Source organism: Schistocerca serialis, chromosome 4 (genome assembly GCF_023864345.2).
Source record: "Schistocerca serialis cubense isolate TAMUIC-IGC-003099 chromosome 4, iqSchSeri2.2, whole genome shotgun sequence".
NCBI classification, from domain to species: domain Eukaryota; kingdom Metazoa; phylum Arthropoda; class Insecta; order Orthoptera; family Acrididae; genus Schistocerca; species Schistocerca serialis.
In genome coordinates, this window is record NC_064641.1 from 260134630 (window position 1) to 260148531 (window position 13902).

General features: G+C 36.4%; 1 protein-coding gene across 1 annotated transcript in view; it reads left to right on the plus strand.

Annotated features, from left to right (window-relative positions):
* The window catches only part of LOC126473749 (SH3 domain-binding protein 5 homolog), a 93479-nt gene extending 83103 nt beyond the window's left edge, over nt 1-10376 (plus strand). Inside the window, exon 8 of the mRNA XM_050100999.1 lies at nt 4500-10376. Within this exon, the coding sequence (XP_049956956.1) occupies nt 4500-4952 (453 nt within the window). The 3' untranslated portion in view covers nt 4953-10376. The remainder of the gene's footprint in view (nt 1-4499) is intronic.
* The last annotated feature ends 3526 nt before the right edge of the window (nt 10377-13902 follow it).

A 13902-nucleotide genomic window follows, 5' to 3' on the forward strand; every position in this document is an offset into this window, starting at 1 on the left:
ACCCAAGTTCACCAAAATTGGATATCTCTGTCGAAACTCTTTGACTTTACAAATGTCTGCTTGTGCCTGTGTATGTGCGGTTGGATATGGGTGTGTGTGCGCGAGTGTATACCTGTCCTGTTTTCCCCCTAAGGTAAGTCTTTTCACTCCCGGGATTGGAATGACTTCTTACCCTCTCCCTTAAAACCCACATCTTTTCGTCTTTCCCTCTCCTTCCCTCTTTCCTGATGAAGCAACCGTTGGTTGCGAAAGCTTAAATTTTGTGTGTATTTTTGTGTTTGTTTGTGTGTCTAGAGGGGTCATTAGTTAACTCAGCAACAAAATCTGGTAAAATTGCCACGTTTTAAAAAGAAAATACATCAGCAGTAGCAGTTTCATATTCGAACGTGCAGCTATACAAATAACTGAAGTGATAACACCAAGTCCCAGTGTCCTATTTCGAGTACACCAAATTTTATAACAATGGAAAACAATGAATATAACTCCAATTGAGCTAACAAAGCAAGTAGTTTAAAAGACACATTGTTGACTATAAATAATCACAAAAAGTTCTTTGCCACATATTTCAAATATTGCTAAATTGTCGATGAAGTAAATAGCTGTAGTAACGAAAAGTGTGCCTCAGTATTCAATAATCAATTAATGGTAGGATTTATTGCTTTTAATTTCCGGTAAGCATACGTTTGTTATAAAAAGCATCAACAAATGACGTAGAACAGTAATAGTTGCAAATTAATAATTTATTGCGTATTTGTAAATAAATATGTGCTCTGTCCTCAAAATAGGACACTGGTACTTAATGGGTTAAAGACAAGGTGTACAGCAGCAATCACAAAACCATTGCTGAGCTGAAAACAGCCATTCAGGTGGTCATCGACAGCATCGATGTTTCCATACTTCAGCGGGTCATGCAGAATTTCACAAATGATGGCAGGCGTATCAAACATGTCGTAATCTAAACCCGAATATCTATAGTGACATATACATGTTGAATAAAATGTGTGCACACCATAGTTTGTAAGTAATTTATGTTTGGTTTTTTTCCCCCTCAATAGTTGTCACCCTGTAAAATGTAGTGAAATATGGAGTCAGAGAAAATAACGGAAAAGCATTAGTTCCAAGAATAATTTATTAGTGCAATTCACCAAGAAAGCCCACATTCCAAGTGGAAAAGCAGTCAGCTATAAAAACTACCAGCTATATTGCGGGAGCTAAGTACAAGTTGAAGAGCCAGTTCCATATGAGTGTCACTATCAGTAGAGTATAAATCAGTGCCCCTACTCTCCTGGCACTTCTGTCCGATTTGGAGACTGGAGGTGAGTATCAATCTTGATGGGGAAGAGTGGTGGGTGCATGAAAAAGCCATGGGGTGGGAGAGGGAGGACAATCAGGGAAAGGTGTTAGGAGAAATCCTGCAGATGTTGAATATGTAGAGGTGTGTTGATGGAGGATCAGTGGCATGTGTTCTATGAAGATGATAGTCAGATATAAGTCTAGGGAAATGCAGAGGATCTGGAGTCAGAGAAAGATATTAGAAAATCGTAGAGTGGGCTGTGGTGTAGTACAAATGTCCCAGGGGTAGTGAGAGGCTTACTTGAAGGCATGAGTGTGGAAGGTGGGGGGGGGGGGGGGGGGTGTCACACAGGAGTGGTGGTAAAGGCTAATTAAGGCCAGTGTATTTTGGGAACTTGAGGATGCTGGAAGGAGAATTTCTCCTGGATCTTCTATCAGTCACTGACAACAGCATTATTGAGCATCCTTGCATTACTATTACTGTTGAATAGATCTCACTTTCAAACTGTGATAGCTTCCTGTACAATGTATTTAAGAAAAGCTGATGTTGTAGACTACAGCAAAATTTTTACTCCAAAGTGTGTTTGCTTTTTATTTTTTTTCCCTTTCTGTTCTAATAGAGGCACTACAGTGAAATTTGTACTCCAAATTGTGCTGCTGAATGTATGAGGCATCAATGTATGGGGCCAACTTCTTTTTTTATCATGGTATGTAGACCTGGAACCTTCAAATGGCAGAAAGCTAGTATGTTGGCATTGCTACAGTTTAGGGGGAGATTTGCATCTTGCAGTAGAACAGTGTATGTATATTCAATTCTTCTGTTAACCTAGATGTGACTTAAATTACTTTTGCCAATAGACCTATTACCATTTAGCATGTACAGGACAGGGTGATTAATTTTTACACTATCATCAGCATCTTATTATCATCCAGTACCTCTAGTATCATCTTTATGTATGATTCATTATAAGTGGAAGAGGCATGATTCTGTTGTGGTCAAATATACACTGTACTTAAATTTGTTTGTGTTGCATTGAATTGGTTGAGGGTGGCAACTGGATTGTGAGATTAAATACCACTCATTCAGCTTCTGTCATATTTTTGTTCCAATATTTACTGGCACGAAGAATTTCGGCATCATGCTGCCATCATCAGCTGTCTTTTATGTAGGCTACAGTTGTTGTATTACACATTCCTATAATAATCTCAGAGACATGCTTCACTCTTTATCAGTGGCTGGAGAATGCCAAAGATTCTTCAGTAGCTAAGGTAATAGATACACTATGAGTACAGATATTTTTTGTACAATCGTATTTACATCTTGGCACATGTTATACAATTTCATTTTCAGTATTTATTGTATAAAGATGATTTTTTATGGGACAAACAGTCATAAAGTATGTTTGCTCTTACTGGACAAACATTTCATAAATCTCTGCTATTAATAGATGTTTGCTCTTACTGGACAAACATTTCATAAATCTCTGCTATTAATAGCAGACAAATGAATTTAATTACCTTGGTACAATAGTAACCTCTGACAACTCCATAAAAATTGAAATAGAATCACGAATTCAGAAGGCTAACAAATGCTACTATAGTCTCTTGACAGTTTTCAAAAGCAAGTTAATTTCTAGGAACACCAAACTACAAGTATACAAATCATTGATTATACCAGTACTCACCTATGGATCTGAAACCTGGACTCTCACAAAAAAAGAGGAAAACAGATTAAGAGTATTTGAACGAAAAATTTTGAGAAAAATATTTGGACCCATAAGAGATAGGATCAGTGATGAATGGAGATTGCTAAATAACAATGAAATTTACAAATTATATAAAGACTCCGATATAGTGGCCAAAATTAAAGCCAAAAGACTGAAATGGATAGGGCATGTCATCAGAGCACCACCAAACAGGACCATCAAGAAAGTGACTGAAGAGATTCCCACCGGAAGACGACCTCTTGGACGCCCACGCATGAGATACTTGGACAATATTCAAGACGATCTCAGAAAACTAGGACATGACAGACAGTGGCAAATTACTTGTAAAGACAGAGCAAAGTGGTTCAACATTGTCCATTCTGCAGCAAAAAGCCTTCATGGATTGTAATGCTTAATAATAATAATAATAATTAATAGAAGCAGCATTCACCTTTGGAGAAATTCTTAAAGAAATTTACGCTGTTACTTTCTAACCTGCCATTGAGCAAATTGTTTCCTTGTACTATGTAGTGATTAAAATTTCAAGTTCTTTGTATAAATCCATGTGATAACTGTTGTCCACTTTATGTAGTATCAGGGAATGGATGCCCAGTGTCTATAACATGGGTTTCCAATTTAAAACAATTGTTTATATGTATCTTTTTTTGAAAAATTTTTCAAGTTTGGCTTATACAAAAGTTTTACATGTACAGTTTCAAATATGGCTGATTATTTGTGTTTATCTGCATGTGTTGTGAATATTTTGTTTGGATGTTTCTTGCAATTTGTGTTGTGTTGTGAAAGCAATTTTGCTGATGTCTAGTCTGAATAAAAATCTATTTTGTAGGAATGTTACTAATGAACAGTGTACAGGTAGTGGATTTTTCTTTTCTAAGTTTTGTGTAGCAATTCTTTTTGATGAGGCTGTTTCCAAGTTTCAGCACTGCTATTTGCTGCATCTATTTGTTTGATTGTTCATCATACTTCACATATTTATCAAGTGGTCTATATTAGAGGCTCTGTTAATTAGTGCTCTATATGTGGCATGCTCATGTGTTGCTGTGTTTCTGTATTTCTCTTGTTGGTTTTTACTTCCCATTGCTGTTTCTCACTTAATATGCTGTAAGTTACAGTGGAAGTCTATTTTGATGAAGTGGTTTACTTTGAAGGTGTATTTGTTGTTTTCTTATTAATGTACAGATCTAGGAAATTAATACTATCATTATTTTCAATACAACAGTAAATTCAGTTTCAATAAGTATTCTATCATTAGCAGGTCTTCTGTTGCATACAAATTCTGTATTTCTCTTGTTGGTTTTTACTTCCCATTGCTGTTTCTCACTTAATATGCTGTAAGTTACAGTGGAAGTCTATTTTGATGAAGTGGTTTACTCAGTTTGTGGAGTAATTTGCTGCATTATTGCACATGTTACTAAAGTCATCATTATAAATTGTCATTATGTTAACTATTGAGTATGTAATAGATGTTTACTATTTCAGGATTTGGAGAAACTGAAGCAGTGTGTGCAGGAGCTGCAAACTCGCCCTGTAGAAGGTGGAAACAACACAGAAGAATTAACATGGGAGGCTGAACTGAAAGAATCTGTCCACAGGCTTCATAGACTGTCTCTAGTTCATAAAGATGATGATGTCCATGTAGCTAACAACACTGACAGCATTCAGAAGGGGACAAATGATTCTTCTGTCACAGGAAAGACATGTATGTCAGCCAAGGGCACACCACAACAGAGTAGTAATTCCTCACCAGCCAAGTGTGTAGAAAGTAGGAACTGCTCTAAAGAGCAGCAGAGCCCCACTCATAAAATGGACAGAAACTGTAGTAGGGAAGTTGAAGATCTGGAGCTCTCTGTTCATAAACTCATGTGCAACAGTCCACTGACTGGGTCGCCACATCATATATCATCTCCATCAAAACATCTGCAGAAATACTGATAATATGTACTATGCGGAATGACAGATATTGTTTTATTGACAAGACTGACAAACAGTATCTGCCTGCTGTGTGTCTTGATGGCTGTTTACTTTTTTCATATATGTCATTAAGTTGTTGTGGTTGTTGTAGCTGTTGTTGTTATTGTGGTTGATGTTGCTTCATTGTTTTCATTCATAGTTGCATGAGGTACATTACCAGGATCTCGCTGCTGTGAATCATATTGAAACAGGATGTGTGTTTCTCTCTGTAACGATATGATATTTTCTCTGCTGTCTTTGACAGCTTGAGTATGTACCTGGATGGTGTCCATCATGCATCATCTAATAATGCTGCGTAAGATTATGTACAAATAAATATTTTATTTATTCAGATTCTGCAATAGTTTTAGCTTACAATGCTGTAATAGACTGTTTTAATTATTATAATGTTTTTATAATTATTGTCCATTCACCTGAAGGTCACTAAAACTATTCTTGTCTGTTTTTCTGTTCAGTATAAAATTTGTAACTTCGTACAAAACACACTGTGCTGGTTAATAGGACCTTAATGAAAGCCCTTTTTGCTATATGTGTTTATTATGCCATCTTGTTTTACATTTCATTGCTGTAATAGAGCACAGTTTGGAATGAAAAAGTGTTGATTTGATTTCTTGTGTTGAGGGATTGTGTGATGTGTGGCATTGTGGCGTTGTTTGTACAGCTTGTAAGCACTCTTATTTCTTTAACATGAACTGGGGGAAATAGGACATGGTGTAGATGTACTTCACACTCAGTGTTCATAATCACTTTGAGTGGACATATACTGCAACGGGATCAATGACATCATTATCACTCCTTTCTAGCTTCCCTCCAGCATGTCATTTTGAGCTACTAACTCCATTGAGCACCACTGTTTTTTGTTGCACTTTTTCTGAGGTTGGAACAAAGGATCAGTTTTTTTGTGCTAATTGGTGGTCATTCAGATAGCTCTTCTTGTTGTCACTTACTCTGCAAACACTGTTTAGTAATTTAAAAAACTCTTTTAAGACCACAGAAAATAGCTCAGATGAAATAGAAACATCATCTGTAACACACTTTTTAGTTCTGAATTTTACACTCTATTGTTGTTGCCTATCCTTATGTCCCCATATTTTTAAATTAAAATGTTTACAAATATCTCCCTCAGCTCCCATATTTATCATTGCTATCATCAGTCCCGGGCGTATTTTTGTATACTAAATGGATTTAACCACATCCTTGGACAATATTTCAGGAACATATTTGCACTCAGAATCTATCACAATTTCAAGTTTGATTAGGAGAGACACAAGTATTAAGGAAATGTTTAAATTTGTGTCATATACGTTTGTTCTGGACATAAATGCTTTGTGCGAGGTCCAGGTGGATGAGACGTTCATCATATGTGATGCCTTCCAACGTAAGTGATGCCTGTGTTGTTTCATCTGGAATCTAGTTTTCAATTGGCACTTGTATAATTTTCTTTCATTCATTTATTAATAGTTCTGTATAGTTCAGTGAATTCTATAACCTTCAGTTATAATGACTGTTAACTTTGTTAATCTTCTTTACACCTGTGACACTCTTACTGATTTCCAACTGCCTGTTATAGGCCCAAACATTTTTTATATTTAAATTTGAAATTCCTTCATTCTTTAGTGCTTTAGAACAGGTTGTTAATTGCGTTTTATTCTTTTCTACATTTACATAATTCTTGGAACGACAAACTGGATTTTTGCTTAGTGAATTGAATTCTGTCTAATTTCATGTGTGGTTTCATTCTACATCATACTAATAGTCATTTAAATACAGAAAATGTTCTAGGTAGTATTGTTGCCTATTGTACTATAACCATTTACATAAAAGGCCAATTTGCTGTAATGGAACCATGTAACATCACAAGAAATCACCTCCTCTCTTTTTCTATGTGCAGTATGTACTTCATTCGGCCAGTAAATCTGTTGCCATCAGTTTTGCATCTGTTGGTAGACAATTAGAGTATTAGTGTGTTTCTGGGCTCTTAGCCAAAATTAATGTATGCTGTTATATTTTCATAAATGTGAATAATGCTTGTAAATATTACATAACTAGTAAGCCTCAGAACAATATATAGTCTCTCTCACTTATTGACCTGGAAATGGGCCATTATTAATACAGAGTGCAAACACACACACACACTCAGAGAGAGAGAGAGAGAGAGAGAGAGAGAGAGAGAGAGAGAGAGAGAGAGCACGCAGTGCCAGTGTGAAATAAAGTATCCCACTCGATTCTGTAAAGATAATTTTTATGAGAGACTGAAACCAGCTAAAGTAAACTCTTTATTTGTTTGTTGTTTGAAAAAATAAAAATCTGTTGTGATGAGCCTAAGAATAAATTTAAGCAGCTCATAAAGTAAGAATGGGTGGACAAAACTCGTTCTATAATCAAAACTATTTTTGTAAATGTTGACCAAATCTCAGTATGTTAATTGTAAAGCATATTACAGAATAGGTAATTGTAAAGGGCTGCTTGCTTGTGTGTGCATGTATATAATGGGGAAGTATTTGGGAGGGGTTTGTTGCTGTGTGATTTTTGAGAAAATTGGCCAATGTGCGTTATTTCTTCCAATTTATGTAAGATGATGAATCATATGTGAGCTTTGGAAAAACAGTCACAGTAACTGATTTGTGACTGTTGACTTAATATTATAGGTGATTTGTCATTCTTACTTTGTTGACTTGCTGGTAAGTGACACTGTTATTCCTTTCTCAAAACACTGTGCAGGAACATTTTTTAACTCCAGGTAGTGAATTGTTATTCCATGTAGATTTCCAGTATCCATACAACAAACACATAAGATGACACTTCTGTTGCTTGATTATATTAGCAAAAATATTTGCACTTACCCTTTACTCCCAGACATTCATAAGTTGCACTTTCTGTGACAATGGAAAGACATTATCCCATGGGTATCTTGTGTGCACTTAATAATACTCATTTTTGTGATCATATCCAGTGTTCTTTTACATAATTATTGTTACACAAAAATATGGATGTCATTGTTTTGAGTCGTGGTAGAAAACATTAGTGCTCATTGTTTACACTTCATAATATCAAAATCAAACATTGTTATTAGTGTAGTGCTCATCATTTGTGCCCAATCATACTGTCCACTTTATTTCACGGGACTGCTGAATTTTAACAATAGTTTCTGTACATTAGATTCTGCAGCTTCTCTAAAATTCAAGAAAGAAATATTTGTGTTCCACAGCAACTTCTGTGGTATAAAAAGACATCTTTCTGAAGGTAATTTTAAGAACTTACTCAAAAATTTCTGGAAGAAAGGAGTCAACATGATAAAACCTTTGAGTAAAAGTTACCCAAGAATTGTTAGCAGTAGACCAAAAGCTTCAAATGAATATCTTTGTGCCATATCTTACAGTAGCTTTTGTGAGTATGATATTTGAATCTTTACTGACTGAAAACTGTTTCTGTCATAACACACAAAGTCACATATTTTTTTAATGACTCATTTAAATACAAGATAAGTGTCAATACAAAACAATCATTGAGTTTCTACTAACAAGAGAAACAGAGAAATTCACACTATGGAAGAATATGGAGAATAATTTTATGTGACAAACATAAAACTGCATGTCAGAAAAAAAAAGAGAGCAGATGCCAGTTACTATCTTAAAGTAAAAAGATAACGGTGGTGTTGCAAGTAGCATAAAGTTATAAAATATGGAGCTTAGAGATAAAATTTAAGACTGAAACCTGTTGAGAAGCTGTAGACCAGCAAAATCAATGGGAGGAGTAATGGAGGCAACTCACCATTTAGTTGAGATGTCAGTTGGCACATAATCAAGACTGACAATGGTACTAAGCTTTCATGGTGTCTGTCGTAGGAACAATGCTGACTGCCTAGCAATGTTCTCTGTCTTGTGTGTGCACTTACTGACAGCTATATGGTAGACTGTTACGCTTACTCCTACCATTGTTGATATTCCACCAAGGACTTTGTATTACCATAAGAAACAGAAAAAATACACGTGATTAGAAAGTAATTTTTTGAAGTTTATTGTTTGGAACTTTCTTCCTGTTGTTCCGCAAACATATCAAACGGTATCAAACTGTCTTTAAGAACTTGCAATAGAAACCAGTATTACTGTGAGGTACCTTCTTACATGTAAATATTTCTAGTAATTGTGTTTTTATTTGAAACTAAACTAAACAAAGTAGATGTACAAAGATTTTGTACAAAAATATAGTATGGAAATGTGTTGTGGCAGTTTTATAGTGTTAATAGGTACAAAACTACTTACAGGTTGTGTCCTGTCCTTATTTAAATAGTACAACTGTAAAAACACTTCTGTTTTTAGTATAGTTACAATTCAGAAGCTTCTCTTAATAATTCAATTACAAAAATACTTTTCATATTGTGGATCCCTGGTGGTAGATTGATGTGTTAGAAAAACATAAAACATTTTTAATTAAATTTATCGTCTTTCAGGTATACCTTTGACTCTGTTCATTTGTGATTCAATATAATACCTGATTAAAAAATGTCCAAGCAATTCTGCATGTTGCTGCCGTCTAGTCTTGTACAAGTAATGGGAGCATGTTATATTAACAGGATATGCCTGGTGTTACCAATTGGTGTACATTATAGTGATCTGAAATTTTAGCAGTTGTGCGGAATGTCTCTGATTGTGGGCTTTTCTAAGAGTCATAAATAATGTGTACAATATACTTTCAAAGTTGCAGTTATTTGTCTACATCTGAAACTTTATTATTTGGTCTCACAAAACAGCATCAATATTTTGAACAGTCATGGGCAATTCATTAAATAGCAGAGAGGAAATTATTGTGATTATAGCTGCTTCTGTTTTTAAAAATGATTGGCAGTCTGAAGTGACTTATTTTGTGCTAGCATTTCAGCAACAGACAGGTTTTGATTTTTTTAATCCCCCCCTCCCTCATGTAGCTTTGCTGAAATATTGCTACCAAGATACAGATATTGTCTGTGTGATTATCTATTTTAAATGGTTTACTGTTATATGAAGAATAAGTGTGTACATTTTTGCAGAGCAGCCCATTCTGACTAGTTTGTGCAAAAGCATTCACTTTATGTACTGTTTGAACTGCCAATTAACTTCCACATTTCCATACTTGTCTAAATGTAAATGAACTAGTTGCCTATCATTTGTAAGTATGCAGAGTTTTCAGTTTAGTTGTTCAATGTCTTTTTAACCATTATGTAATTAAGGAATGGTGCTTGCCAGAATGGTGCTCATAAATACAGACTTTTAGAAACCAACTTTGATCTTCTGTTCTAACTTTTTTGTACCAAAATTGTATTTGTTTCTTTTGTGACTTTTTTGTGTTTTGTGTACAGTAGTATCCAGTTATTGTGAATCTTCACTGAATAAAATCTATTTTATTAAAGATGTGACAACATTTGTGGTTTCATTTTTTCTTTTAGTCTTGATTTTTAGGTGTTAAATCATTGTTTGATATGCTATCCAAAGCAATACTGTGTAGTAATCAAGATTTAATGATTCATGAACAAAACTGACCTTATCAGTCAGTTAAATAATTATAAAGTGTGTGTTTGGGGAAAAAAAAGTGAAATTCTGTGTGTTGTTCAGAGTAATCTTCTTTAAAGTTTTTTTTGAAGTATTTCCTCAACTAAGAAAGTGACTAAGTGTGGTTGTTGTTTCCTTTTGTTGATTATCACTCCAGAGTTATATTTAATTTGGGAAACCATGTCGGGAGAGTAAAATAAGTCACCTGCGATGTTTGTATCATGTTTTTGAGGATGTTGTAATCATGGATGACTGGTGTAACATGTAATTGGCATTTATTGAAGCTCAGACATTCTTTTCTCACCACATACCTTAAGGGGCCCATCCACCAGTGACAGATCATAACAGTTCGCTGCCAAGCATGCAGTCTGTCTGTACATCACGCGTGTTTAGGGAAATCACAAACTGCAGTGATGTACCACTGATCGCTTATGGTACCCAACAGTCCGATGAATACTGTGTGGCAGTATTGCTAATTGTCTGCTGCCAGTTTGTCTGTCTATCAAGCATGTTTATTTCATGTGTCTGTGGCTCTGCGGAGTAAGGGCTTATAGATCAGAATTTACACTGCCTGACAAAAACATTGGAGCACCCAGAATGGGATGGGGAATGTGATGTTTTATTTCAGAGATTATTAAATTGAGTCTAACTTACAAAGAACTTGGCAGTGTGAGCCCACATATCAGTATGACATTGCACTCCCTCTATTGTGTATGCATGCCGTTATTTGATTGGCAAGGGTGTATCCTCTCCTGAGGCAAATGTTGACAGTTGATGTAAAATGTCCTTGATGTCCTGGGTACTGGCACTGCGACAGAGTTGACATCCGAGTTGGTTCCACACATTCTTTTGAGGACAAATCTGGGGTTGTTGCTGGCCGCAGGAGTACCTCAACGTCTCACCGACAGTTCATAGACACACATGTTGTGCCGACAAGCGTTGTCCTGTTCAAAAATAGCACAGTTTTGTCACATGAGAAGTAAGATAAGGACACAGGATGATCATGACATACTGTTGTAGTATCAGTTACGTGAACCTCTACCAACAGTTACATATTTACTCGAATCTAAGCCGCACCTGAAATTTGAGACTCGAAATTCAAGGGGAGAGAAAAGTTTTAGGCACACCTCCAAATCGAAACAATGTTGGTCCATTATAATATAAGACACAATTTAGGCCGAATGAATGACGATACACCCACAGTAGTTTGGTTCGAGTCGTAAGCTTAGCAGTTAAGCTATACCAGGTAGCCATTGCTATGCGTCAGGCACTCCGTCCGTATTTATACGGGTACCCTTCCTTTTTCATGTGCTTCGTCTGGTTTGAATTGATTGCTTATTTTTCTTTGATATGATAAGTGCCGTTCTCTTTGTTATAGGTGTTTATGTCACTCTAAGCTGAAAATGCATTACTGTACTGTGTCATGCATTGTTTGTTGCATTCTGTGTTTACGGCCTGTCGCCGCTAGTGGCATGGCTTGCTTTTGTGCGTGCTACCACCGAGAGAGAGAGAGAGAGAGGAATGAATCGTCTCATTAGCGAAACAATGGCAAGAGACTGCTATTTGTTGTTACTTACACTGCTGCTTTCTTTGATAATGATCAACAAGAACCAAATAATAGAATGCGTATGATAGAAGATGTTCTGAACGAGAGTTTAGCGAACATTTTTCTCCATTTGAAAATCTTTGCAGACGCCTCTTTAGTACATTACATTCTGCACAGAAATTAGAGTCATCTTAGATTTAAAAATCTAGTCAATTGCCGTGCTTCATTTCTGACTGTATCACTATTAGGCACCAGAATAATACGAATATAAACATGACATGCTATGATATGTATATTCTTCCGCATTTGCTGTTGACTCACTCTAGTTTCGTAGTTTATTAGGCAAACAGGTTTTAAATGAGATAACAGCAAACACGAAAGAATACATGGTAAAATGTTTATATTTGTATTATTCTTATGGTGAAGAGAATATTGCATGTGTTTCACAATTCATAAAAGTTCCTATTAGCAACCATCTCTTCTCACAGGTAAGAAAAAAATTCAGAACATAGAGTTGGCCATATTGACAAACATCCCAAACAGTCTTGCCAGTCGGATTTTCATAGTACATTGAAATGCTGCTAAATTCGAAGATGAACAATACTTAATTTGTATTTACTTCATTGGATAGTGTATGAAAATGCAGTGGTCGAAACTCGGGGCAGAGAAAAAAAGCTCATCTTCCACCTTTTTTTTTTAATTTATTTACTGACACAGAGGTTTTGGCGCCAGTATTTATCTTTGTGCCTGCAAAGCATGCCTGTGTAGCGCTACATACATTTGACAGCAGAAGTTAGTTGTGGCGGCACCTACCAACAGTTTTCAGAACTTTCGCTTACTTTGCACTCGATTCTAAGCCGCAGGCAGTTTTTTGGATTACAAAAACCAGAAAAAAAAGTGCGGCTTAGATTCGAGTAAATACGGTACTTGAAGATGTACTCAATGGCTCCCCACACCATGACATCACTGCAGTGCCTCTCGAAAACATTGGAAGAGTGGGACCTCTCCCCAGGTTGCTGCCATGGTCAGTGACAATTGCAATTCCTCAATGAACATAGTGCAAACACTATTCATCAGCAGTCCATGCTTCCTCATCATACCACCACCCCAAACACTGAGATTTGTGTTGTGTTTAACGACAGTCTACACATGGAACTAATTCCCTACTCCAGCTGCTGCTACTCCCAGACAATGGTTTGGCATGATACAGACTGTTGCCAGGAGTCCGTTACTTGTTCTTGGATGGCAGGCGTAGATGTGAAGGGATTACAATGTGCTTGGGGCACAAATGGGGATCCTCCCTTGTGATAGTTAACCAGAACTCTGACGACAAGTATGCCTGCCCTCCTACTTGTGTGTAGCCCAACATTGGGCCACTGTCACATCCAAATGCCCCAAAAATCTGGATATTGCAAGATTCAGCCAGCCAGCCAAATGGAGATTCACAGTGAGACACCTTTCAAACTGTCAGATGCTGATAATAATGTCTCATATGGGTATGTGGTATTTCCATGCGTTTCTCAGTGATCACTGAACAACTGATGCTGTTTACATCATACCAGGTCTGGTAACACTAAATGCGAACATCACTAATGCTCTCTGGCAGTCATTATACCTGTCAAAGAGAATTGCAGCTCCAGCCGTTTACACTGCACAACCTGATTAAAGGGTCACTTTTTCAAAACACAGTAGTTGTCACCCATTACCATGCAAAAGTTTAGAATTTGGCTCTAAGGTGCCCACAACATTCCTCTGTAATGGTGCAAAAATGTGGCGCAGTGCGACATCAGCCTCAGGCCGAACTATGCTTTATAATGGTGACACAGTGGCACCAAATTTA